This window comes from Vidua macroura, chromosome 1, assembly GCF_024509145.1.
Source record: "Vidua macroura isolate BioBank_ID:100142 chromosome 1, ASM2450914v1, whole genome shotgun sequence".
NCBI lineage: Eukaryota > Metazoa > Chordata > Aves > Passeriformes > Viduidae > Vidua > Vidua macroura.
Window position 1 is genome coordinate 21384664 of NC_071571.1, and position 27841 is coordinate 21412504.

At 39.6% G+C, this 27841-nt stretch overlaps 3 protein-coding genes across 8 annotated transcripts in view; 2 read left to right on the forward strand and 1 right to left on the reverse strand.

Annotated features, from left to right (window-relative positions):
- On the forward strand, positions 1–8453 carry ACBD7 (acyl-CoA binding domain containing 7). The gene is made up of 4 exons (XM_053991317.1): positions 1–196; positions 7804–7921; positions 8022–8084; positions 8172–8453. Exons 1-4 carry the CDS (start codon positions 185–187, stop codon positions 8243–8245), a joined length of 267 nt encoding a protein of 88 aa, XP_053847292.1. The 5' UTR covers positions 1–184; the 3' UTR covers positions 8246–8453.
- OLAH (oleoyl-ACP hydrolase) lies at positions 8422–20268 on the reverse strand. 2 transcript variants are annotated; one of them, XM_053991296.1, is made up of 7 exons: positions 20184–20268; positions 13762–13893; positions 12053–12191; positions 11378–11477; positions 10188–10351; positions 9199–9284; positions 8422–8955 (listed from the first exon to the last, which is right to left on the reverse strand). In XM_053991296.1, exons 2-7 carry the CDS (start codon positions 13889–13891, stop codon positions 8822–8824), a joined length of 753 nt encoding a protein of 250 aa, XP_053847271.1. In that variant the 5' UTR covers positions 13892–13893; positions 20184–20268; the 3' UTR covers positions 8422–8821. The 2 variants fall into 2 exon arrangements, with proteins under 2 accessions (XP_053847271.1, XP_053847279.1); XM_053991304.1 differs by lacking the exon at positions 20184–20268 and adding an exon at positions 19363–19373.
- The window catches only part of CROT (carnitine O-octanoyltransferase), a 19368-nt gene continuing 11760 nt past the window's right edge, over positions 20234–27841 (forward strand). Inside the window, exons 1-3 of one of the 5 annotated variants that reach the window (XM_053991193.1) lie at positions 20234–20275; positions 21111–21234; positions 27123–27247. In XM_053991193.1, the coding sequence (XP_053847168.1) occupies positions 21120–21234; positions 27123–27247 (240 nt within the window). In that variant the 5' untranslated portion in view covers positions 20234–20275; positions 21111–21119. Of the gene's footprint in view, positions 20276–20328; positions 20476–20663; positions 20970–21027; positions 21235–27122; positions 27248–27841 lie in introns of those variants that run through there. The other 4 variants (XM_053991161.1, XM_053991185.1, XM_053991176.1 and 1 more) reach the window with 4 other exon arrangements.

The following is a 27841-nucleotide window of genomic DNA, read 5'->3' on the forward strand; positions in this document are numbered from 1 at the left end:
AGCTGTCGCAGCGGGTGCCGAGGGGCGCGGCGGCAGCGAGTCCCTGTGTGCTGCCGGCGCTGCTCCGCTGCCGAGCTGAGGTCACGGGGACCGTCCAGCGCCACCGGAGCCGACTGGCAGACGCGCCGCGTCCCCGCCGGAGAAGGAGCGAGCGACGCCGTTCCCTGCGCATCCCCGCAGCATCATGACTCTTCAGGTACGCACTTCTGCATCTGGAGAGACAGAGGCGAGAGGAGAGGCATGCACTGTGCGTCTGTGTAATGCCATGCTGGAGACTGTGGTATTTCTTCCGCGTAAGGAGTTTTACTGCAAAATCAAGGTTACCTTGTGTCAAGAGAAATCTGCCTAAACTCTTGGAGGTTAAATAGTGCATTACTTTTCACAAGTGGAGGATGCAAGCTGGTTAATTTGAACTATTTCATTGGTCATGTAATATTTTGGATTTTTTTTTTTTTCATGTGTCATGTCATTTTACCTGTTCAGAGTATGCATGAATTATGTTTCTTCAGGTATGCATCTGAGTTTGCTAGGACTGAGTTAGACATGGAAAGGCAGGTACATATTTATGTTTTTAGGATCTAGCTGGTTGCTTGGAGCTGTTAAAGGGGGAGGGAAACTTCTAACACTGAGGCAGTGTTATATGTGCATTTGGGAAGCGTAAATAATTTTTAAGGAAGATGTGTGTATTTTTTAGGGTGTATGCATCTTTGGATGGATCTTTGCTACATTTTGATAGGTTTGTGTCTTGGTAGGAGAGCTTCTACTTTCTTCTGGCTAGAGAGAGAGCTTCCTTTTACGTACTCTCTGATTGTAGCTTTAAATAGCTGTTGAGGAAATTATCTTTATTGCTGGCTTTTAGCCTCCTACCGTTGTGGAAAACTATGAATACTTCCCTTGTCTTGGCCATGTCCTGATAGATTAAGCTGATTTTCTTCTTTAGGCTTTCCTATTATCCCTTTCACTTTCAAGATTTGCAAGCTCTTCTATCCCTGTCTCATTATGTCTGTCTCAGCTTAGTTAGTGCGCATTTTGCAAAGAGTGAGCAGCACAATGCTGTGACCTAGATGCAGGGAGTGCACAGCCAGCAGCTTAGCAATTTTCTTCTGAGCTGCAATTATGCTGAATAGCACAGAGGTTTCATTGTGCTGTGTTACAGCTAAGAAGAAATCTCTTTCTACAGTGGGTCAAAATTGCCAAATCCCAAACATAACGCCACCTTTGCTTAATTAATAATGGCTGAAATTATAATTTTTTTTTATTCTGCCTTGAACTGAGTCTAGAAAGTGAGTTTATTAGCCTGATGATTAAGCAATGAGCCATAAATTATGATAAGAAAGAGCTGAATGCAGTCTGATATGCTGTTCCGTAGCTGTATACTGTTACACTTTCACATAAAAATCAGTGGTTGAAATTTTAAGATGCCGTACACATTCTGCATTAGACATTATAGAGCTTGTCTGTCCACATTGGTTTGGTTGACAGTTACCAACCATATCCATAAATTTACTGAATCTACCTGTATGGGAATGAGGACAAATTAATAAAATAATGTGCTCTTTAGTGAGGCTGTAAAATATTTATAAGTTTTGCAAACTGGTAAAATATTCGTCTGTAAATGAAGAATTCATTCAAGCTTTTTTCTTTGCAAAAAGACAGTGTCTGGTAATAATCTTGATAATTTGTGCTTTTATCTTCAAGGCACGTGTATGTTTATGTCTGTATATATTTTTATGCTTTTTATTTGAGGAGTTAAAGGGAATTTTATCGTGATTAAAAGGAAATTATATTTTTACAGGCTGCTTATAAGCATGTTGTGTAAGCAGGCAAATCCTAAGCAACAGTCTGTGCAGAATGATTGGCTGGAGAGAGATAAAGAACAAAAAGTTTAGTATTTAGATTTCATTTCTGCACCTTTCTTGCTCTGTAAGATATGCCTTTGCAAATCTTTATCTTGTGATACTTGCCTATAGATGCAAATATAATAAAATTATAGGAAAATAAGGTTATTAGCTTAATGGTTTCCTTATTTTTTTATCTTTTGTCTTATACAATTGAACAGGGCTTCTGATTCATTCTGATTCATTCTTACTGTGAAGTTGTCATGGTTTAACACTACCCAGCAAATAAGTACCATGCAGTCACTTGCTGCCCTGCTTTGCCTACAGTGGGATGGGGAGGAGAATCAGCAGTTGGGAGAAAGGGGAGGAGGCAAAAACTTATGGGCTGAGATAAGAATAGTTTAATATTTTTTTAAAAAAGTAAAATATAATAATAAAATATAATAATGATAGTAGTAATGAGAGAGAGAAAGAGAGAAAGAGTGCATGTCATGTACAATTAAACCCAGGAGAAGCAAGTGATGCACAATATGACTGCTCACTACCCACTGACCAAGAATGAGCCCATCCCTGAGCAGCAATCAGTCCTTTTAGCCAACTCATCCCAGTTTCTACACTGGGGGCATGGATGTTCTCTGCTGTGGGATATCCCTTTGGCCAGTTTGGTCAGCTGTCCCAGAGGTGTCCCTCTCCCTTCCCCAGATTCTTGTGTAGCTCCTCATGTTCAGAGAGTGAGATACTGAAAAGTCCTTGGCTCAGTGCAAGCACTACTCAGCAGCAACCAAAACATCAGTGTGTTATCAACATTATTCTCATCCTGCATCCAAAACACTGCCCTGTACCAGGTACTAGGGAGAAAATTAACTATTCCCCAGACAAAACCAGGACAGAAGTTTAGCTCAGAAAACAATTCCAGACTGGTGAAGGATTTCCACAGATTTGAATGGTCCTTGTACATCAGTGCTGACAGAAGCTCACATGCAGTAGTAAGTTATTTAAATTTAAACAATATGGCAACCTAGTTATGGTTTATTATTTATACAAATTTTAAATCTTACAGTTAATAGAGTCTCCTGCTTTTGTTTGCACGTGTGTAGATAATATATAAGAGATATCTGTGATGGAGGAGTCAGTCATAGTTATAATCAAGAATGTCACATTTCTGATATTTGTATTCATAATGAAATATTTATTTTAATAAAATTGTACCTATAAAAAAAACCCTTGAATGATAGGTCAGCACATTTATTTTTGTAAGTGAATGTCCATCCCTTTTATACATCTGTACCAATAGTGGGATTTTAAATGCTTTGCTTTGAGGAGCATCAAATATGTACAGTTCCAGTTTCTTTGAACCAGTATTTTTAATTCCTTGGTAAGGTAGTTTGCATTGCTAATTTTGTTTCCCCTCATTAAATTCTTCTCCATTATAAATGCTGTACATCTACTAAAAACACTGTTGTTAGTGTATCGGAGTTTTTGTGTAATTAGACTTGCCTTGCTACCTTAGTACAAAAGTCCCTCATATCCTAATGCGGCAGCGCCTGGAACACTGCACAGCAGCGTGGAATGGCTGGAGTGACTCGGGTAGGCTGGGATGTAAATTCAGAACATGTGAGTCTCTGTGCAATCACCATGTCCTTGCCTCTTCCCCGAGGTGAGCACAAAGTGGAACAGGCCTGTTTTCATGGAAGGATAAGGCACCTGTCAAATAAAGCAGTCTCACAGGGACTGTGAGTTCAGACTACTGCTTGTGGCAGTGTCTGTCCCCTCCCTGCTCCCAGGTTGAAGGCACTCATGCTGGGCCTAAGATACAGGGCAAGGTGCTTCTGCCCCAAACCCCAAATTCTCTGCTTGTGCTGATGTGACTTCCTGGCCCCAAACACATGGGTTCACCATTTTGGGTTTGCTGCTGAAAGGAAGAATAGCGTTATTTACTTACTTACTTACTATGGCCCTCAGCAATTTTTGATGAAAAATTAAAACTGAGTTTAACATCTGAACTACTTGAAGCATTTCAGGTGGTTGTAGCAAATCCAGTTGCTGTGCAAAAGGAGACCAAGAGACAGTACAGCATAATAATAAAAATAAAAATTTCAAGACTTTCATGAAATCAAATATTAATATTACAAAAAAAAAAAGCTGAGAAGGGATACTGTAAGGCCATTTCAATATTATTGATTCAGCTTTTATATGTAGTCTAGAGCACACAATTTTGGTTTCTCTAAATTACAAGTAACATATATACATAGCATATGAATGTATTCTGAGCCTTTTGGTTTTTTATTCTAGAAGAATCCTGTATTTGTTTTGCAGCACTCTCAAATGCTTGATTTGTAAAAAAAATAAATCTACAGTGTTCTTAAAAGAAATAAGATACAAAAAGTAGGACTTAAAGCTTCATATTTTTCTATGGTTCTATGGTATAGTTGCATCTTAGTAACACTGAAAATTAATTTTATTAAAACAGGAAAAAACTACATAAGTAATTACATGTTTTAGAATATAAAGTTTTAGATTTAAGAAAATAATTTGGAAGCAATTTAATATAAAATTTAGTGCAGAAACTGCCAAATCATATATTTTATTGAATGACCAAGTGGCAGATCTTTAAGAAGACAAATGGCACTTGGAATCTGTCTAATTCTCAAAAGAATTGTTATATTCAAAATAAAACAGCAGCACTTCTCAAACTTAAACAGTCGTTATCAATTTTAACACACCAATTCTTCTCTGTACTCCTTCATCCATTACTGGACATTTGGTTCAGGGAGGATTTGGTGGGAATCTCCCAGACACTTTTGCTTGTCAGTTATGCAAGCACTGAGGTTCTCACTGAGTTGGAAGATTATTTGTTAAAAAGCATCTGCATTGCTGTAGGATTTTGGTCTTTTCCTTTCATTTCACTTCAAGGTGCTATGAACTGACAGACCTAGAGATGTGTATTGTCATAAAGAATCCTTCCCATCTAATATTCTGTGAATTTACAGCTGCGGTTTAAAGAATATTCAAGATTTAATTGCTGTTTTGCAGGGAGCTCGAATGCCTTTTTAATCACACATCATGATTTTTTAAAACATTCCTTTTAAATGCACTTCTCTGCCTGCTGTTCCTTGTTGCAACACTGCTGTTCCAGATGTACATCCTCCTGTGGCAAGCAGTTTTGTTCTTAGACGACTTGTGGGTTTCATACAACAATTTAGAATTTGCAAAAAATTAGAAATTCTTCAGAAGTTTGTATCTGGTGAATCTCATTAGCCACACTAAATTTCCAGACCAAAATAGAAAGTGAATTCCACCTTAGGAGGCAGAGCTGACTCACATGGTGGTAGAGTGGCCAAGGTTCTGTGCAGGAAGCTGCACTGCACTCAGCTACCTGTCCTTACCCTATTTTGCCTGCTGCCCCTTCCTTAATGCAGCCACCAGCTGGCATGTCCTTACATCAACGAATATGTAGTTTCATGATTCCAGGGAGGGCCCTTTCTGTGAGGAAAGATGCTTGAACATCACTCTCTAATTAAATTACTAGTCATTTTTCCTTCTTAAATTTTAAAAAAGAAATAACATTTCTCTTGTACTTTCTCTCTGTTTAAATACAGAATGCTGTAGTGAACCTAGCTCTCATTCATATTTGCTTATTTCCATCACCTGGTGCACCCAGCACAGTCACTTGCCAAGGAGAAAGGCATCAATTAAGGAGATAAACATGCATTAGGTTTTCTTATTAAAAAAAATAATTAAAATCTTTCCTGTAACTAAAGGTGGTATAAAGAAGCACAGTGTGAACTTCTGAGGTAATGCCAGGATCTCAGTGATCTGTTTACCAGAGCCGCAGTACTTATTGCTGACTTTTACACAAACTTTAAGCTGAAGTAGTGTGTTGATGCTGGCCAGATGCCAGGCACCCACCAAAGCCACTCACTCACTCTCTTCTGCATCTGGGCAGAGGAGAGAAAATGTAACAAAGGGTTCATGAGGTGAAACAAGGACCAGGAGAGAGAGATTGCTCGTTAAATGCCATTGAGCACAAAATAGGCTCAACTTAGAGACATAAAGTGAATTTATTTCTAACAAAATCAGAGCAGGATAATGAGAAGTAAAATAAGCCCTTACAAACACCTTCCTGCCTTCTCAGGTCTACCCCCTACCCCAGCAGTGCAAGGGCACAGGGAATGGGGGTTATGGTCAGTTCATCACCCATGGCTTCTCCTGCTGCTCAAGGAGAGGAGTCGTTCCCCTGCTGCACCGTGGGGTGGCACGGGAGGCAGTTCTCTGTGAACCTCTCCAACATGAGCTCATCTCATGAGCAGCAGCTCCCCCTCCCATGGGAACAGTCCTGCCCAGACTGCTGCAGTGTGGGTCACTCCTCCACGGGTTGCAGCCCTTCAAGGTCAGGCTGCTCCAGCCTGGGAGCAGGGCCCCTCTCCACGGGTCTCCCACAGGATCACAGCCTCCTCCCAGGCATCCACGTGCTCCGGCCTGGGGCTCCTCCACGGGCTGTGGTGGATCCCTGCATCCCCACGGCCCTCCATGGGCTGCAGGGGCACAGCTGCCTCACCATGGCCGGCACCACGGCCTGAGGGGAATCTCGGCTCCAGCGCCTGGAGCACCTCCTGCCCCTCCTGCACTGGCCGTAGTTACAACTGTGCAACCACTTCTTGTTTATTTTCCTTCTTAAATCTGTCACCACCATTTCTAATTGGCCTGGCCTTGCCCAGTGGCACATCCATCTTTGGAGCCACCAGGAATTGGCTCTGCTGGACATGGTGAAAAAATCTGGCAGTTTCTCACAGAAGCCACCCTTATAGCCCCACCGCCCCAACTACCAAAAACCAGGTCAAAAAACAATACAGCTGGTTTTGTACATATTAAATATTTGTGCAGGATATACTGTGCTTCTGTTAATGCAGATCCAACTCAAAAGCTAAAACAATTGTTGAAACCAGCATATAGCATGTTAAAGTGCTTGTATCATTCTGCATTAGAGTAGTGTGGTGACCTGATGGGTCTGTAGACATTATACAAAATCTATCTCTCTCTGAAATGTTCTGGGCATGAAACAGAACTCCAAACCTTAGCCTGAGACCTGCTTTATAGCGAGAATGGCTACAGCCTCGGGTTGATGTGAGTGTGTGATTCACAGTGATGAAAGGAGTAAATTCACACTTTGCTCTGGTGCTCTCCTGTGTTTCAGAGATAGCTGTGGAAGGTGGTCCTGGCATTAGCTCATCTCCATGAGGTACCTCTGTGCCAGCTGTTGGTCACCTACTTCCCTGTCAGCAGAGCAGAGGAAATGGAGGGTGAATTGGGCAGTACCACTCAGAAGGGATTTGAGCTCCACCACTTGAGCCAACACAGTGTAGGCAGGGTCAAAACAATTCAGAGATTACTGTGGGATGTAAAGTTCAGTGAATGGCTTCATACCTGCAGTGTGACTGTAAAAGACATATACACCACATAAATTGTGGAGGCTGCCCCTATCAGCCATCAAGCCTATATCCCTTTCTAACAATGTACACTTTTGTCACCAAATGACACAAGCAAAAACGACGCACCACAGCCTTGGTCACGATGAAGAGACTAATTTATTTTTTCTGACTCCAATCTTTTATAGTTCTCAAAAGATGCCTGTGGATTGGAGGGTGAACGTGCCACCTCTCCAACGACACTGGACAAACTACCTGTACATCAAATTTCTCCGCCTCTATGAAAGAATGCAAAACAATAGGTTGTTTACAGAAAGTTGTGTGAGAAAGTTCTCTACAAGAATGTAAACTCAGAAGGCTTTAGAAAACTCTTGATAACCAGGGCGACACACTTTTATGAAGCTTCTTTCATAGGGAAAAGCCTTGTCTGATTGCTAAACTCAAGTGGGTCACTGAGAAAATCTAATGATACTACTGTCTTATAACTCATGTTTTAAAAACACCCCTTGAGAGGAGAATCATTTCTGTTCTTTCATCAGGCTGCCTTTGATGGTGCTGCAGAAGATGTAAAAAAATTAAAAACAAGACCGACTGATGAAGAACTGAAGGAACTATATGGATTCTACAAACAGGCTACTGTTGGAGATATTAATATTGGTATTACTATATATACTTCACATTTACTCACATATCTTGATAAAATCAATCTAATGTTATGTAAATCTGCATAACCAAAGCTATGCATTTATTTTGGCAGAATGTCCAGGAATGCTAGATTTGAAAGGCAAAGCCAAATGGGAGGCGTGGAACCTGAAAAAAGGTATTACACCAATTAAATTTACATCCTGTAGTCAAGTTTATAGGATGACAAATGAGGAAAGATAATGACTCCTACTTTCCTTTGCAGGTTTATCAAAGGAGGATGCCATGAATGCCTATATCTCTAAAGCAAGAGCAATGGTAGAAAAATATGGGATCTAGAATATTCAAAATAATTCCCACTAATACTTAACTCTTCAGTAGCTAATGAACTAACTATGTTGAGAAAAATGCAGTACTAACTCCTTATTGTGAGGTCTGACAGTAATATCTTTTAAGCATAAGCTGTTTGACTGTAAAGGGGATTTGCATATATAATCTTTTCTTAGCTTGTATATTAATCTAAATAAATTTGAACTGAATAAATGAAGCTTTCCGTGGGAATTATGGATTTTTGTGGGTATTAAATTATATTTAGCATTTTGACAGGAGCAGACAAACAGAGAAGCTCTAACAGTAAAATAACATAGACGTAATTTTTTTGCAAACAAGGTTATGGAATAAAGTGAAGAGTTTGTACATGTGCAAGAGAAGAAGGAGAAGATGAAACCTTTTTAAAGACTCAAAGCCAATGTTTGTTTTCAAAAAATCAGGAAAACTCCCCCTTATAAAGGATTACAGAGGAAGAACAGAACAACTTTGAGGCATAACTGCATGCAATTTAGAGAAAGAAGTGCCTTATTACAAATTGCTGTGGACTAACCCTACACATTCTGCTATTAAAATTGAGGAAAATACTCATAGACCGGCATTTTCTATGCTTCTTGTGATGTGTTTTATCAAGAAGCTTTGATTAGATGGTTTCATTAGATAAAAGTGATCTCCAGGAAGCTCATAAAAGGAAGTATTTCCACTTGTTAGTTCTTGCCAACCTAAAAAGATATTTAAAGTGTCAGAGAAATGTCAACTATTGTGGTAATTTTGTATAACTACTTCAAAGCTATAATTTAATAATTATTTTAAATCCCATATCAATTTTTTGGTTCAAATATTGAAACTGCTTTGTTGATTTGTTTCCTTGAAGAAGGAGGTAGACTCTAGAAAACACTACTGAACAGGTGTAATACAACAAGAAAATGTGTAAGTATAAGAGGAAAACCATTTAAGCAAAGTACCTTTTGCATCAAATATTTTATCATCAGACCCAGAAAAGTAGGTAATATCGCAGGAGAAGGGGCTAGTCATGTCTGTCTTCTCAAATCTGTGAACATAAAAAGTAGTCATAAAACATTCCATAAGATAAATATATTTGGAATTTGCTTCCACATACAAAAAAGGTTTTTTGTTTTTCTCCAAAATCTGACAAATTTCAGGAGTTAGATTATACAGACATCAGGAGAAGAAAATACTCTTGAAGTTTCTTAGCGCTTATCCTACTGCAATTAGATATAAAATTGTAAAGAAAGAATGACCCAATAGTTAGGGAAAAAAAAGAGCTTCGATCTGCAATAAAAATTCTCACCTACAATAAATAATGATGTTACCTACTTATATACAAGTTCTAACATTTCAGTGTCTTTCAATGTCAGATTCCTAAGACCAAAATGGGTCCCACATCCAAGAGTGTCCTTGTTTTTGCCAAGAAGCCTTTAACCACTCAGCTACATGAGCTGTCATGTGACGTCCAGTGGGGACAGCAGTTAGGACACAGGAAGCCGGTTGCTGTCTGGGTGCCCAGAACACAGGGATTCTTTTTCTGGTTAGGCTAGAGGACCTTGGATCTGGAGGCTGAATGCAATGTTCCTGAAGCATGATAAACTGAGGTTGTTAATCTCAGAAAACAATAAAAGACACGAGAATATTCCCTTTTAGTAGCTGTTAACTTTGGATCATAGGTAGAACTGTAATTCTGCCATGACAGGTTCGCTACTGCAGTAACAGTTGTGGTTGCTGCAGAACGCAGTGTTTCATCTAGGGCATAAATACCAGAAAACAAGCAGAAAAGCACACAAAGGAAAAAACCCTATGTTTACTGTTTCTTATTCTTTTTATAACAGAAATGAGAACAAGTTACTAAGAAAGAAAATAGGAAACTTAACATGATCAGACAGAAGTAAAAATGTAAAATACAAATACAGAAGTAATACAAAGTTGTAAAACTTACGAAAACGTGTGAAGAATTCTAGCATCTTCTCTAAGCACCGTATCTGTCCAACTGTCTTCATCAGATGGAAACTCAGAATTTCCTCCTACAATCTTCATCAGTATGAGAAGGTCATCGATTTCATCAGGTGGGATCAGGCTTTTGATGGCAAGAAATGATGCAGACTGTTGGTACCAAAAAAAGCAGATCAGATGTTGTATATAATATATTTTAAATAACCTTTTCATTGAAATTATTTTAGTAGAAAGTACAATAATTTTCCATCTCCAGAATACAATGGCTGATTCATTTAACATTCACAGAGGGCACTTCATGGAAAGGGCTAATAGATTGTGCTTACTGAAATTACAAACTATGAGTGAGCCAAGTACTCTCTACTTCTGAAACTTATACAGACAAATAACTGTTAATATTATTTTGTTCAAGCTTGACTCTTACTATTGAAATACAACTAGTAAAATAATCTAAGAGAAAGAAAAACCTAGCACTGGACATAAACCTGGCTAATGTGGGACTGAAGAGACCAACTGATAATGGAAATTTGCAGGAATAATAATTGCTTCTATGAATCACTAGCTCATACTCACGACTGCTAAGAAGCTTTAGAAACGGAATAACAGAAATAGCAAATGCTGACTGAGGAGAGGACTGGAAAAATGCCACTTCACTACTGTTTTTCTGAGAAAGACTAGCAGAACCAGCAAAACCTCTGAAAAAACTGATTAAAAATCCTACTCAGAATGAGGAGAGAAGAAAAAAAATTGGACCAATGTATTGAGGACTAATGCAGCAGGTTTATGAAAGACTAGGGAAAGACAGTTACTTCACACATTACACAGTAAGGAGGACCACTTAGAATTTTGGTTTGATTGTTTTTGAGTGTTAAGCCAATGGCCATACTAAATAACACAATATTTTAAAAAGTTTAGTTTAAGGATTAGTTAGTTTAAGCATTAATTAATTCCAGCATTAGTTTTAAGGAGACTGTTCTCCCAAGGCTAAGGTTAGTAGCAGTGAATATTATGTATTCTGCGTCAACCTCAGAACACTTTTCACTCCATAGATTCTGAAGAAATGTTGGGGTTTTTTTTATTAAAACTACTCTGCATACCATACTGTAAAATATTATTCTTACTCTTAGTAGCTAATTTATGGTTCTGTTTCATAACGTTAATGATTCTGTAGCTTACATTTGGGGCATGTGCTCCTGACATGAAAAGATGGACTGGCTCCAGTCCGTACTTTTCTTTCAGCTGAAGTGCAACGGCAAAACTCAGGTAAGTTGCAAAACTGCAGCACAAGAAGAAATTAAAGCAAAGTAAGTAAAAACATACATACAAACATAATTTCAGTGCTAACTGGCTATCTTGAACAATAGCTGAAATGGTATATAACATGCAGATTATAATGATATTAGTTTATTGACATGAAGTATATTCCTACACGGTCTAATTTTGCAAATAAGACCTTTTCATATTCTCTTTCTTTTAATAGTCTCCTTAATTTTCAATAAGAACAGTTATTTTGAATACTTGAGACTCAGCAATCTCTAAAATCTGTATTTCATGAATGGTTCACCCCCTGCATTCATATAGATCAAGCACTGGCACAAATACTAACAATAAATGCAATTATAATTGATTAGAAACACATGCTCAGAAGTTGTACCTGAAGGTATAAATAAATAAATAAATAACCAGAGTCTTTGACAGCAACTGCATGTTTTAGGATGATTTGACAGAAGATCCTTGCAGAGGCATATTTTTCCTAAAGGTTTTGCAAATAAAAACAAGTAACTCTCTACTCCTAGAGCTCAGAAATAGAAACTCCTTCACTAGGGTATCTAAAAATGTATATATTTTTACCTGTGACCAAAAAATGCAAATGGTTTTTCTTTCAATTTTTCTAACAAAACACTTATAATTTCATTAACTGCACTTGTCATGTCTTTTGGAAAAGGCTCCTCAAGACGAGTTTCTCTTCCAGGAAGCCTTATACAGAACACTGCAGAAGAGGCGAAAGAAGGGAGGGAAAAGAATTATAGTTATTTCAAATAGACACAGTAAAATAATTTTAGTTAAGTTTTTAAATTATTCTGCAGAATATACATACTATTTTAATTAATCCTTCTTACACTTGATCCTGTGCACTTGCTTGCTATTGCTGCAACTGTGATTTAATCCTGCAAGAGATTAGGTTTCCACCCTTCCTTTAGTCTCAAATGCTGCCCCTCCAGCTGATCTGATTGATAAATGCCTTGGGTCAGAATCCACAAGATCCTGATTTCAGCTGAGGTTTGAAAGCAACTTTATTGTTATAAGTTTTAATAACAACCACAAATTAATTCATTTCAATAATAGTAAGTTTGAGGGTTGTGTAAAATATATCCTTTCATGGGCAGCATTAGTAAGTGAAACTATATTAGACTTGTACAATCCCTGTTTTCTTCTATGTCAGCTTTTCAGCACTGCACATTGGAAAATGTGGAATCATAGTGCAAATTGGTGGATATTTATATTTATAGTTATATTTATAGTTATTTATATTTATAGAGAATGAAATTTACATGCTTTTATTATTTTCCTTTCAAAATTGAGGATTTTCCTCTCACTGTTTAGTGAAAGTAAGGAATGAATAGATCAGAAAAATTGTTGATTTATTTCAAATCTCCTTAACATCATGCATACTGCCAGTTATGTAAAAGTAATGGGTCAGACACAAAGATAGACTCTTTTAGAAGAGATTGACTAAACCACAACCTAATACCATAGATACCAGTACAGAAAAGTTTGCATCTTCTGTACTTTGGAAGTAGTTCCAGTGGACAAAACCTTTTTCTTTCCTCTTTTTTTTTTTTTTTTTTTTTTTTTTTTTTTTTTTTTTTTTTTTTTCCTAATTTCAAGGAAAATTCAATGTGCAACTGCTTACCAGAAAGTATACTTGCATTTAGAGGACTGGTAAAATTCAATGGCAATGCTCATGAATATCAAATTATTTTTTTCTTTGTGGAAAATTTGGAAAATGGCCTTGGTTCCTCTTCAAATAGGTCAAGCAATGGATCTTTTTAGTGTTGATATATCTTGTGAGCAATGAAAATTACTTCATAGTGTAACTAAACATCATTTCACTGTTATAAAATTCATAGATTAAATTTCAGTTTTGATTCAAGAAGCACAAACACTGGATAAGAGATATTCTGCAGCCTCTCAAAAATAGTTCTCATATCTTCACTGTTAACCTTGCTGAAGACTGGCTTATCAACAATATTCAGTGTACTTCTGTTTCTGAATCATACCAGTAGTTTCTGAAGCAGTCAAGCATACTGTACTCTTGTGAATTGTAGCTCTGAGGATATAATTTTTTCACTCAATCAAATATAATTTGATTCAAGGGTACAGAAAATGTACCCTTGTGGAAATGCTAGTTCCTAATGAATGCTAGTTCCTTCCTTTCTGGAGAAGACACATTGGATAACGATTGTGGTGCTCTCAAGACTATTATATTCCATTTTAAAAAATGGCTACTGTGTATTTCAGAATTGCTTAACTTCTACTGTAACTACAAAATGACTAACCTTCAATTGAGTCGTTGAAGAGTCTGCCCCATTTAGCTAATTTTGAAGTTCCACTTCCAGCCCATGGAAAGCAAATCAGTCTACAAATAGCATCTGGCTTTTTCTGTACACAAGCAACCAGCTTTTCCATTTCTTAAAAAAAACCAACCAAACAAAAAAACAAGACAACACATCATTGTAGAACAAGACTCTTCAGATATAGGAAAATTAGAGTGAATTAAGTCTTAATTGAAATATCAGGGTGCAATAGTCTCTGTCATCAAAACTGCTTGTGTTATAACAGCTATGGTAGATACGAGATAATCTTCCTACAACACTGTAAACCTGTTCTGCTTTTATAAATGATGGTAGAATAGTATTGGGCAATACCCTTAGTAAATATATGCTCAGTCACTGACCCCAACAAACATTACAAGCAGCAAAATAATTTGTTATGGGATTTCAGAAAGACCATTTAAAAATATAGGCTTTTAGAATATACACAAAAAGAAAAGGTCCATCTGAAGAAGCTAGAAAACATAAGGGCCACCTAGTTCAATGTTCTCTCTATCACAGTGGTAAAATAGACGTGCAAAGGAACAGCAGGATGACATTTCTTTATATATATAAAATGTCTATGAATTACTCTTTCATGTACTTTTCCAGTCTCCCCTTGAACAGTTGGCATCTATGACATCCTCTTGCAATGAGCTGCACAGCTCCACTATCTGATGCATACAGAATGAATCCCTTTTTTGGTTTTAGTGGCTCAGAGAGTAACCTAAGTCAAAGCTGTAACTGGGATGCAGATCTGTCACAAGATGCAGCTGTGTCTGATCATGCACTGATGAGAAAATCTGTCCCTTCCTGGCTTCTTGGAGCATAATGCTCTACCCCAGTCTTTTACTCAGCTCTAGCAACTACATAGCTATGTAGTAAGAGCACATTGTTTATCAAGCTGTAAACTAATCCTGTAGTTAGTTGTCACCCACATCAGTCTCACCATCCTCCTGTTGAAAATGAAAGGAGCCTTTTATGACCTTTTTGGAAGCTTTCACATATCCAGTTGGACAGGTGCATGCTGATATTACATATACAGCCCCAAAGTTTGGATGTAAATGACACATCTGTGCTAACCTAATGGAGTAATTTGCCTTTAAGGATTATTTTACAACTCTCCCTGAAACAAAGAACCTGCAGAGTCTGTCTTACTGGTTTGAAAGATACATTCAGCCAATCTAATTTTCATTCACAAAAAAAAAAAAAAAAAAAAAAAAAAAAAAAAAAAAAAAAAAGGCCACAAACTATTACATGAATACATAATCTTTGGAGTACAGTTGAATCTCAATTTCTTTGAAATCTAAGCATATCTGGTTAGGGAAATGTCTTTTTTCTCATTTTTTACAAGACAAGACAGCAATTAAAAAAAATTATTTCCAAACTGTCTTTATATTTTCATCTACTTCCACCTATTGGCCTTATATGTGAGATCTAACTTTGATCCTATTATAACAAAGAGAGGATACATAAGAATTCTTCTGAAGAATCAAGATTCTCCTAGATTGTAAGCTTTTCAAGAGAAACAAGCTTTTATTTTATTCCCTATATATTTTAAGTTAGATGTGTGATCTGATAAATTAATGGCATAAAAAAACTACTTCAGAGTGTTCAAAATCAAAAGAATGTTTCTTTCTTGAACTATTGGCAAAGAAATGGCTCAGCCAGTGAAAAAAAGAAAACCCACCGAATTTTAAGGAAGTATTTCCTGGCTTTTTTCTCTTCATATTTAGAATAAGCTGAAAATAAAATTCTAGCTTGATAGAGAGCTGTATAAAAGATTAAAAGAGCCATCATTTAAATCACAGAGTAACTTGTGAAGGCTGAAGGGGACTTCTAGAGATCATATAGTTCAAATCTTCTCTCCTTACGTGTTGAGTGTCTCCAAGGATGGAGACTGTAACCATGTTGGTGTTAGTAACCATGTTCCAATGTTCAATTATTGCTCAGAGTGAGGATACTTTCTATCTATATGCTTGTTGTGCCTTGTATCCACAAGTCTTCCCTCTTTTTGCTGAGTACAGCCAAGAAGAGCCTGGCTCTGCCCATCCTTCTGTTAGGCAGGTGAAGACATCTTCATTTGGCACTCCCCTCTTAAGACAAAACCAATTATCTCAGACTCTTTTGTACACCACCCACTCCAGTCACAATCGCAGGGGACCGTGCCACGCTGACTTCAGTATTTCAATATCCTTCTAATACAACAGAATTAAAAATGGACACAGATGTGGGATACCAAAGAATTCTCGATTATTTTTCAAACATGTTTTTGAGACAGGCTTTCAGGGCATGACAAACTTTTTACATGAGCTTTATTGTCATGGCATCACCTTACAGTAGGTGGACAAGTATTAATTGAAAAGCACAACTGAAAACATAAGTGACAATAAAACTGCTTTCACACTGACCGGCTGCTAGGACAAATGGACCAACAGCCCCACCCTGCAGGGAACGGAAAGCCAAAGGCAAAGAAACACCAAGTGCTTGCAGCACAGGGCTGCAAGATATTTCCACAAGGAAAATATATCCTATAGCACACAGTCTAAAAACCTGTGGAAGAAGACTTTGTGAACTGTGGGAGTGTGGTATTTGCCAGTAGGGCAGTCCAGGACCTAAGAGGCCTCTCAGGTATCCAGGCACTTGCAAACCCTACATAGCAGACCTGTCTCATTCACACATACGTGAGTTAACCCCTTGTCTGCAGATTCTGGAAGCCAGGGAAAAAGCAACTCTCTTTCCCAGGTGGCAAGTAGATCCAAGTCTACTAACAAAATTTAGATTTCAGGTAGTCCATTCACCTCCCAGCAATAAGCACAGAAGTGGAATAGTGAGCCTGGGAGTCAAATGATCAACTTCATGGTAGGTATGGAGTCTGTTATCAAAGCTGCTGGATTGCTTACAGCTAGGCATGTATCTGAGACACCTGGCTGGGCATTGACCACTTGGTATCTGCAATCCTGTAAGAATAGAACTGTCAGGCTGTAGGACCGTTAGGCAATGTAATCCTCTACTGATTATATCTCCACAAGAGAAACGCAGTTTGTATAACTGATAGACACCAATGTCTCAGTGTTCTAAACATTGTAACACAGTTGAAATTTTTTATTTCTGCATCTGTATCAGTACCTCACATATTACTGTATCACACACATTTGGTTACATTCATTATTCAAATAATCCTTTTTAAAAAAAAGTTTAAAAATATGTTTTTCAGGGTAGGCATTTAAACTTTCTGAAAAATTACAGACCTATGAAAAGAGGGGTCCAGTTAGAGAGCAAACACATCTGTTACATGCACTGTAATATTTATTACATGCTTTTGAGGTTTGCAGATTTATATCCCTAAAAGTTTTCTTATACAGCAAAAGCAGTGGTGTGATCTTCCATTTAAGAGACAGCAAAATGCATAAACCACAGGAAAAAAAAAAAAAGTGGGAAGCCATATCTCAGTAGCTCCTGAGTTCAGGAAAATACTGGTGTTTGCTTCTTGAAAAATAAAGACTTCAGGAAATCCTTTGTCTTTACACCTAGATGCTATAAATTAATAGGGGAAAAGTATGGAGCATACCCATCTTATTAGTCATATTTTTCCCAATAACATATCTCTCATGGCTAGATTTTTAGCAGACTATATTTGAAGTTGGTTGATGTCATTGCTAACATCTAAAAGCTGCTGATGAAAAAAAATTTGTGTCATTATCAACTGAAATCGTGTCCTCCAGAAAGCTGTTCTTTACTTTGTCTTGAAAAAAAATCTAGGACGTTATTACAGAGAAACTTATTTGTGGAACACTTGCATCTGATAAGCCCAAAGCATCCCTAATGCAAAATTATTGAAATAAATATTAAAGGCACACAACATACATTCTCAACATGGACTTTACTACTTGGACCTTCCAGGGTGTTGAAACTGCCAAATATACAGACCTTGTGGATACTTCAAAAACAAACACAAGGAGCAGTATAATCTCCCCTCCTTTCCTACTGCTGCTGCTGTCATCCTAGTTCTGCTCTGAAACAACTACCAGATGTTGTCTTTGCTCAGATGTTTGAGGAAATTGTTCAATTGAGAGAAAGAGCTCTAAAGCAGTCCATAGAGTTGAATTGTGAAAGGTAAGAGAGATAAAACTGGAGATAAAGGCTGGCGCACAGGGATGGTGCTAGGCAAGTAGCTCAACAATCAAGAGGAAATACATCAATGTGAAAAGATAATTACCATCTCAAGGGGAAAAATGAGTTGGGAGATTGCAACCTCCTGTTTAGTATCTTTGTTGATAATCTGGATGAGGGGATTGAGTGCACCCTCGGTAAATTCTCAGACAACACCAAGTTGGGTGGGAGGTTGACATGCTGGATGTCAGAAAGGCTCTGCAGAGGGATCTAGGCTGGTGGATTGATGGTCCAAGGCCAATGGTATGAGATTCAAGAAGACCGAGTGCTGAGTCTTGCTCTTGGGTCAAAACAATCCCATGCAGCACTAAAGGCTTCAGGAAGAGCTCAGTATATGAAGTGGAATGAATAAGGTGGAGTGGGGGGACATTTTAAGTGATGGTATTTGTCCTCCCAAGCAATTGTTAGACGTGACAGAGCTCTACTTTCATTGGGATGGCCGAACACCTGACCATGGGAAACAGCAAATTAATTACTTGTTTTGATTTGCTTTTCTGTGTAGCTTTTGCTTTCCCTACTCACGAGATTTCTAACTTTTACCCATCTGATCCTCTCCCTGATCCCACTGGTAGGCGAGTAAGTGAGTGAGTGGTTGTTGCATGGGGCTTGGTTGCTGGCTGGAGTTAAACCATGACAGTAGGTAATGGGAAGCCATTTTGGCAGCAGAGAGTAACAAAAAGAAACAGAAGGTGCCACTGCTGCAGATGCAAAGAGGAGAGAAGTCACAGAATCAATAGGTTGGAAGAAACATTCAAGATCATCGACTCCAGCCAAACCCTAAAATCCCAACTAAACCATGGCTCCAAGTGCCACATCATGTCTTTTTTTAAGCACATCCAGAGATGATGACTCCACCACCTCCCCAGGCAAACCAATCCAATACTTTATCACCCCTTCTGTATAAAACTTTTTCCTAATATCCAACCTGTATTTCCCTTGGCGCAGCTTAAGACTGCATCCTGTAGTTCTGTCAGTTGTTGCATGAAGAAAGAGACTGACCCCCACCTGACCACAACCATCTTTCAGGAAGGTGTTCAGAGTGATAAGGTCACCTCTGAGTCTCCTCCAGGCTAAACAACCCCAGCTCCCTCAGTCATTTCTTGTAGGGCTTGTGTACTACACTGGGCCTCGTGTGCCCTCCCCATTAAAAGTGGTGCTTCACCAAACTTCAAATGTTTGCTCCAGCATGTGAAGACTGCTCCAATTGCCACCCAATCACTCTGGCTACTGCTTACTCCTACTCCTGTGGAGCTGTAAGTCACATCCTACAAGCATTTCTCCCACATAATATTTTAACAGATGGCACAGAAACCCATCAGTCCAGACCTGCTCCACAAAAACACCCTTGCAGATTCCTATGCCATTGCCCACCCACAAAGCAATTGGGCCACTTACCCTGCGTGAGGAGTCCCCTTGGCCAGTCCCCTTGGCTTGCATCTGATCTCAGTCCTGCTAAGGACACCACAGAAGCTAAGAGCACAGCCCATGAGGGACAGCAGCTGCGAAGAGCTGTTGCCCCTAGTGCAGCTCCAGCTGTGCTTTCTCCCCATGTCACAGATACTGAGTTCTAAGGACCAGTGAAGTCCAGCTCCTGACCCTACACAAGGACATCCCAAGAATCACACCATGTGCCTGAAAGCATCTTCCAAATGCTTCTTGAATTCTAGCAGACTTGGTGTGTGACCAGGTTTCTGGGGAACCTGGTCGAGTGCCCAACCACCCTCTGGGGGAAAAACCTTTTCCTAATATCCAGCCTAAACCTCTCCTGACACAACCTCAGGTCATTCCCTTGTTTCCCGTCACTGTGCACCACAGGAAGAGATCAGTGTCTGCCCCTCTGCTTCCCCTCATGATGGAAGTTGTAACTGCAGTGAGGTCTCCCCTAGACTGAACAGACCAAGTGACCTCAGCCGCTCCTCATGTGGCTTCCCCTCTAGACCTTTGACTATTTTCATAGCTCTCCTTTGGAAGCTCTCTAATAGTTTAATGTCCTTTTTTTCTCGTAGCACCCAGAACTGCTCCCAACACTCGAGGTGAGGCCACCCCAGTGCACAGCAGAGCGGCACAATCCCCTCCCTTGTCGGCTGGCGATGCCCCCCAGGACACGGCTGGCCCTCCTGCCTGCCAGGGCACTGCAGATTTATATTCAATTTTCCATCAACCAGGAATTCCAGGTCGCTGGAAATGAGGTCTCTCGTTCCCCAGTCTGTACGTACGTCCAGAGTTACCCTCTCCCAGGCGCAGACCAGCACTTAATCTTCTAAGACTTCACACAGCTGGCGACTGCCCAGCCTTCCGACTAGCCCAGGTCTCTCTGCGGGGCGCGTCTGCCCTCGAGGGAGTCAGCACCTCCCCCCCACTTCGAACTGCCCTTTTAACTTCACCGCCGGCCCCCGAAGCGCAGGGGACGGCGAGGCCGCTCCCCTCCCGCCTCCGCGGCCGCCCCGCCCCGCGCGGCTTCCGGACCCGCTGGGAAGTGGGACAGAAGCAAAGGCGGCGGCCAGGGAGGTGGGCAGGGATCTGGGACCGGTGGTCTCCACCGGTCTTGTTCCTCAGGAGTGCGCGGGGTAGAGGGGTGGGCTCGGTTCGGTTCGGCTGTCTCCTTACACCCAGGCCCCATCCGCCTGGGGCTCTCCCGGGCTTTCCTCGATGCGGGCCCTGAGCCGCTGTAAACTCTGCTGTGATGTCGCGGGCCTCGCGCCCGGCTCGGCCCGGCTCGGCCAGCGCTGGGGTCGGGGCACGGCCGAGGCTCGGGCGGGGGCCTTGGGGAGGTTCTGCGGGGAGGCGAGGAGGGGCCGCCAGCCGGGCTGGGCGTGATTCCCCCTTCCCCAGATATCCTCTAGTCTCGCGCGGGTGTTCCACGGCTGACTGGCTGCTCCTTGGGAGAGAAAGCGACAGTCTTTGAGCGACATGCTGGGGAAAAGCATCAATAGCAGCCTGGTCATCGTTTCCTCCTGCTGTGTGTGTGCCTCTCGTGGCTACAAGCCAGCAAGAAACCCTCGGTCCGTGCTTTGTCGGGGAACGTTTCCTGATATTTGTCTTTTACCGTGTAAATGGCAGGAGGCCGGAGCGAGGGAGAACAGTGTGGGGAGATTCGTCACCGAACGTGGGCTTCGTGAATAGTCTGTTTGGTTGTGCTGCAGATTTGCAACATGGAAAAGCAACTGCTTGAATCCTCAGAGGAGCGAACGTTTCAGTACCAAGATTCTCTGCCTTCCCTGCCAGTACCTCCTCTTGATGAATCTTTGAGTAAATATCTCGATTCAGGTAATGACTTAATGTCGTAATGGTAGCATGTCATGTGCTGTTGTAACCAGGCTAATCTGAAGATGTTTGCTAAGTTACTGTAGAGACAGCTTGTACTGTAATTGGGGCGTGTCATACAGACAAGCTTAGAGTGCCAAAGGGTCTCTTTCAGGCTCAAAACTGGAAATTAAGTGCTCAGAGAAACTTGAGTAAAAGTTTCTTATTTATCCCTAATTACCTTTTTTCAAGGGAATTTGGCACTTGGTTAACTTTTTGGTTTGAGAGTGGATTTTTTTCAGTTTTTTTTCTTTCTCCAAAAAAAAAAAAAAAAAGGTGGTCTGGTGAAAGATAGTTCACTTAAAAATTTTGGTTTGCCTGCTTGTTTATAATTGTGTTTGCCCAGGATCTTTTTTAAAAAACAAGTTATTTAAAACTCTCCATACTTACTATTGGTGAGAAAGAACACTTATTAACTATACAGTAGTAGGCAAAAGCAGTGGTGAGCATTTTTACATAATTTAGCTTGGATACTTTCTGCATGTTGACTAATCTAAAGAACATCACAGAAAAGTTTGGAAAACAACATCAGTGCACGTGTATCTAGTTTTGTTTATAAAGAAAAATGACTGGTTCTTTATTTATTGGGAACAGCAAAAATGCGTTATGAAGTATCTTGATATTACTTTTCTCTATTTCTTCAATAATTTTCAGAACTCTGAGACATGGATTTTTTTCTGGAACATCTACTTTGTATCTTACCATCTTACCGGTTTTACACAAATGCTAACAAAGTAAGACTTGGAGTTCTCTCCTTAGCAGAAGCATACTACACCAAATTTTCCCTTTCCCAAAATAAAATTCCTGAAGTTTACTCTTGAGTTCCTATTTATTCTGAGTGCTGGAAATAGCCTGCTTTGGTGTTCTTTACACAATTGTTTTTTGATGCAGAATGTTGAAGTGGTGGATTTTGAGCAAAAGTGTTGTGTGTGTATGGGTGTCTAAAACAATGCAGTCTTTTTGCTGTAATGCCAATTAACTAAACTTGTGCTGCAAGAGTAGAACTTGCAATAACAAAATTGCTGTTTAGTTTTGTAAACCCATGTGTCTCTCCAGGTTAATAAATAACTCTGTCACGGAGTGAGAAAATCTGACTGAATTTGTTTGCTCTTGTGTTCTCATTCTGATCTGTTTTCATAAATAACCTATCACATGTCCCTTTCTTTTTTCATGCTGAAGTTAGTTGCTGCTTACTGTTCCATGTACAAAATCATTCTATCATTTTAATCACTATTACTCTTCTTTAGTCTCACTGGTGGTGGAGAAAAGTTAGCCCAGCATTTGCCAGTCTTCCCTTGTACAAATATATTAAAGTCAAAGGGTGCAGGGCACAGTTCCAGACATAGCTCTGTGAATTTCATTGCTTAAGCTTGTCATTTTAGTCTATAAATATGAGTGATGGAAAGGAGATGCTTCAGAAGAACAATTCAGAGCCTCCAAATGATTCTTCATAGAGGCTTTAAATTAGTTCTGGGAAACCTTCTTTCATTGGTTGGAGGAGGACTCCAGGCAATTGACATTAGTCAGGGCGCCTGCTGGTAAAGCACTTGTCTGTTTAGAGCCAGAATCTAACTAGAAAAGCTGGACAAAGTATGTGTCAGAATATGCCTTATTTAAGGCTTTACAGTTGCTACCTTTTAAGGAATAACCCTGTTTTGAAAGTAAGCCTTGAGCAGAGAAGGTGGCCATAGCCATGTTACGTAGCCTTCCAGCCCAGAGGCTGAGATTCAGAAAAATAGACTCCACATGAAAGTATGAAAACTCAAATTTCCAGCTTCCCAGAGGGTTCCTTAACTATGCAACTGAAGGTGTCTTTCATGGGATACTTCTTGTTCATGGGCAGAGCTGATCTCCTCATCAGAAAGAAAGACAAGATCTGTGGGCTGAAGAAATGCAAGAGAAGTTTCACTGAACTCTGGTGAGAAAGAGGCCAAGTTCTGCTTCTTAACAGTGCTGCTTCTACATCTGATTAAAGTTTTTTAAATGGAAAGAGACCCTGTGGTCATAGAATCATGTAGATTGGGAAGAGTTTATCTGGACCAAATTTCTGTTCAAAGGTGCTCCAACTACAGCATGTTGCTCAGGCTCTGCTTACCCAGATTTTGTTTACTTACAAGGGTGGAGACTGCTTCATTGTAACCTGTTCTGGTGTTTGATCACCCTCATGATTGTGGGAGGGAAAAGAAAAACAACCAACAAACCAAAAAAAAACCAGCAATGACCAAAAAACTTGAAAAACTTCATATTTTCCATGTGAGAAATTTTCTGTATTCCACCTTTATTCTATTTTCTTTTATGCTAATTCATTCCATCTCTGAGAGGAACTATGCTTCACCAGGACTTTCCATTCAGTTGAGGAGGGCAGCCAGGTCTTCCTTTGCATTCTCTTCATAAGCTCAACAAACACAGTTCTCAGCCTCATCTCGTTCCAGTCCCCTTGCAATCTTAGTCACCCCTTTAATGGTTCAACTGAATTAATGACAGATCTTTTCCAGCCTAAATGATTCCACGAATTGAGACCAGAACCAAATAATTTTGTTTGATTTTCATTTTCTATTTGAATATTGTTCTGTAATGACTTTGTAACCAGAATAACAGAGGGTGATCATCCTCTCTTTCAATAGTGTGTGATAATAAGTTCATTTTCTGGGAAATCTGAGTGTTGGACTACCCTCAGTCAGGGAAGGCTTTGAGCTTCAGGATGAAAACTGTAATCTGCAAAAGGGTAAAGCTGAATGGCTCTGTTGCTGTTATTTCTTTTTTCATTTGTGTTCACAAATGATGGTGTGCAATTCAAGCTGCATCTAGACGAGGTCTAGATGTGTAGGCACTATGTGAATGTCCATAGCTGATCATCTGGGGTGGTGATGTAAGGGGAATGCTGGTACCTTTCCAGTTGCATGGTGTTGTAGTGGAATTTTTGGAGGTCCCAATGCAATTTAAACACAAGCATTGTATGGTAATACTTGAAAGTAGATGTTCTGTCTTGCTGCCTAAGGTTGTCAGAATGTGTTTAAGACCACATTTGTAGGTAATATTTGGCCCTCACTCTCCATGTTTATCCTGTGGAATAGAAAAAATATCACTAGGACTTGCATTATTGTTGTGGAATACCACACCATACAAGGAGACGAGTATGTATCTGAAAATGGATCCTTATCTTTCACTTTAGGACAAGTAGTGCAAAATAATGAAATGCCTTATATTATTAGGATTAAAATGGAATTATTTTGAAGAGGAGTGAGGATGACTTACCCTTGATAGAAGAGGATCAGCACTGAACAGATTGGACATAAAAAAACTATATAGGTCCTGTTGAGATGTGCCCATGAGTGCTGAGGGAGCTGGTCTTTATCTTTGGGAGGCCACTTCTGATAATATTTGAAAGATCTTGATTACTGGTGAAGGTTCCTGAGGAAAGGAAGAAAGCAGATGTTACTGTTGTCTTCAGGAAGGACAAGACTGATCAATCTTGCTTTAATTCCTGGGAATCCCTGGCAAATAATAATGAAAACCATTTCTGAGCATATGAAGGACAAGAAGGTGATTTGGAATGGGCAGCATGGGTTTCTGAAGAGGAAATTTTGCTTGACCAACATGGTAGCCTTTTAGGATGAGGTGACTGTCTTGCTGGATGAAGGAAGAAGAGTGAATACTGTTTATATTGACTTTAGTAAGGCTTCTGGCATATCAAAAGCTTTTAAAAAATCTTCATAGATGAACTAATAAAGTATGGGCTAGGTAGAGGACAGTCAGATAGGCTGGAAACTCTATCATCTGCTGGGCTCGAAGGTCAGTGATCAGCAACACATATGCCAGCTGTAGGCCAGTCTCTGATGGTGTACACCAGGGATTCAGTAATTTTTAATATGGTCATTGGTGGTGAAGGGACATGCATGATGGGACAGATTGTACTCTGAGTTTGGGAGCTTCCAAAGCTGGAAGGAGTAGCTAATATACCAGATGGTTGTTATGCCATCAGAGGGAGCTTGATAGGCTGGAGGAACAGGCTAACAGGAGCCTCATGAAGCTCAACAAACACGGGGAAATGCCTAGTCATTCACCCAGGAGAAGATAACTTGCCACAGCAGCACAAGCTGGGGCCTAATGTCTGGATGCAGAAGAGCCCTGGGGGTCTGGTAGACATGAAGTTGAGCATGAACCAGCATGTGGCCTTGCAGCAAGGCATGCCAGTGGTGTCCAGGGCTCCCTATAGAAGGAACATTGCCATCAGGTACAGAGAAGTGATCCTTTGCCTTGGTTCAGTGCTGAGGAGGACACATCTGCAGTTCTGTGTCTGTTCCTGGGCTCCCCATACAAGTGAGATGGAGACATACGGAAGTGAGCCCAGAGAGGGGCTGTGACAGTGATTAAGGTCTTCGATTATCTGACGTATGGGAAGAGACAGAGAAAGCTAGGATTGTTCAGATTTTTGCAATATGTGTGATTACTTGTGGAGGAGTAAATAAGATGGAGCCAGATATCATAGTAGTATCCAGTGACAGAATAAGAGGTGATGGGCACAAACTGAAATACAAGAAATTCCTTTTAAACATAAGAAAACTCCTCTTATTGCTACAGTGGTCAAGCAGTGAACAGGCTGCTACCAGGGTGATTGTAGAATCTTCATCCTTGGAGATGCTTAAAATCCAACACAGTCCTAAGCAACTTGCTGCAACTGACCCTACAGAGATGAAGTGTTGGACAAGATGATCTCTAGGTTTATGAAGAAATGAAAAATAGTGGTTGCAGGCAAGCAGGTGTGATTGCAGCAAGACAGAGTTAAGATTTAATACTTAGGTTAACTATGTATTTGATAACTTGCCCTGCTGAAACTAGCTCATTGCTTGCAAAAGCAAGAGATAGATGAGAGATGATGCAGATATTTGTTTAAATTTTTGTAATTGTGTATTCTTTCTTTGTTTCTTAGCAGCTATAAGTTGATTACAGGGTTACCAGTAGCAAGGCAAACCAGGTATTTATTAATGATAGTGTCCAGCAGCCTCAAAAATTACTTGGGCCGCATTGTGTAGGCGTTGAATCACCAGAAACACACCTCACTCACAGCCCTCCATTCTGTTTCCCACTGACTTCACAATCTAAGTATAAATATTACAGAAAATAAATTATACACCAGGTGAGTATAGGAAAAAAATGAGATGTGCCTGTATGGAAAATTACATCAGCAGTGCCCATTACTGACCATAGATTTCATGGTAAAAAGTCTTTAAGGAATGTTTAGATTAAAGTAATGACTAGTTTTGCAGATGTTTATGGAGGATTTTGGCCTATTATGCACATGATCTGAGAGAAATCCAAAAGGATTTAAAAACAGAAAAACTATCTACCAGTAACTGCATTTGGTATCAATCAAAGGTGGATATAACACAGGGACATGTGAATGAGAACTGATGGGCAAGTTGCTTGTAGACCATGAATGGGCTTGAAAATACAGGCAAATAGCTTGTAGCTGCTGCAGTATGGTGGCAGATGTGTGTGCTCAATGTGTTAATTTACAAACAAATTTCCTGTAAATTTAATTACTTGGAAGAACTCCATAGTATTTAGAGATGTAAATATATTTGATTTAGTTATCTGATAGATATTTCAGGTTTTCAGCAATTACATTAGTCTGCTATCATCTGTATTTATTTAAAAGTATGTATTTATGTTTTATTAGAACATACTGATTTATTTACAGACTTTTGAGAGGTGTTTAAAAGGTGTTTTCCCTTCAAATACTTGTTTTAGAAAAATTAATTCTCATTTACCCCCTTGCCTGTGAATATCTGAGTCTTGGAATAAATCTTAGTATACAGTTGTCTTTAAAATAAAATAATTTCTTTTTACAGTGAAGCCATTTCTTAATCAAGAAGAGTATCAAAGAACCAAGGATATAGTTAAAAATTTTGAAAATGGCATTGGAAAAGAGTTGCATCAGAAATTACTGGAGAGAGCCAAAATGAGAAGGAATTGGGTGTGTATTTAGATATGTAAGAAATCATAATTCAGTGTACAACATCTTAATTAAACTTGTGGAAAGTTGGTTATTCAGGATATAATTCAAAAGATCATTTTGCTTTTTTAAATCTTCAAATCTTCCTTACATCTGCCACTTGACCTGTGGATATGAACTCATTCACTTACATATGTGTCATTTGTTTTTTTCAAAGCTGAGTGGCTAAGAGACCTCACTAACTAAATTTTAAAGTTATTTACCAGCTTTTGAATGCTTTATCTGTCAGTCTCTCTTTCTATGACATTTGTCCCTTCTCCCTCCACCGTGGGAAAAAACAAAAAAAACAACAACAAAAAAACCAAACAACCCCCCCCCCCCCAAAAAAAAACCAAAAAACCCCAACCAACCAACCAAAACAACAAAAAAAAACACCACCACCAAAAAAAAAAAAAAAAACCAAAAAAAAAAAAACCAACCCAAAACCCTGGAATTCAGAGTTTTGTTTCTTTTTTTTTTCTTCTCAGAAGGAAACTATGTGGTAGCATTTTAAAGTTGTCTTTTAACAGAGAAGGCGATACAAGGAAGGTCATTACCAAGTGGAATTCATGAGGG

Bases quoted from the DNA above. Each gene is read 5' to 3' on its own strand.
- ACBD7 (XM_053991317.1), top strand. The intron at 7,922-8,021 runs GTATTACTATAT...TTATTTTGGCAG, and splicing joins TGTTGGAGATATTAATATTG to AATGTCCAGGAATGCTAGAT. The intron at 8,085-8,171 runs GTATTACACCAA...TTTCCTTTGCAG, and splicing joins GGCGTGGAACCTGAAAAAAG to GTTTATCAAAGGAGGATGCC.
- OLAH (XM_053991296.1), bottom strand. From the start codon at position 13,891: ATGGAAAAGCTGGTTGCTTGTGTACAGAAAAAGCCAGATGCTATTTGT. The intron at 10,352-11,377 runs GTAAGCTACAGA...TGGTACCAACAG, and splicing joins CAGGAGCACATGCCCCAAAT to TCTGCATCATTTCTTGCCAT. The intron at 8,956-9,198 runs GTACTTTGCTTA...ATATCTTTTTAG, and splicing joins TAAAATATTTGATGCAAAAG to GTTGGCAAGAACTAACAAGT.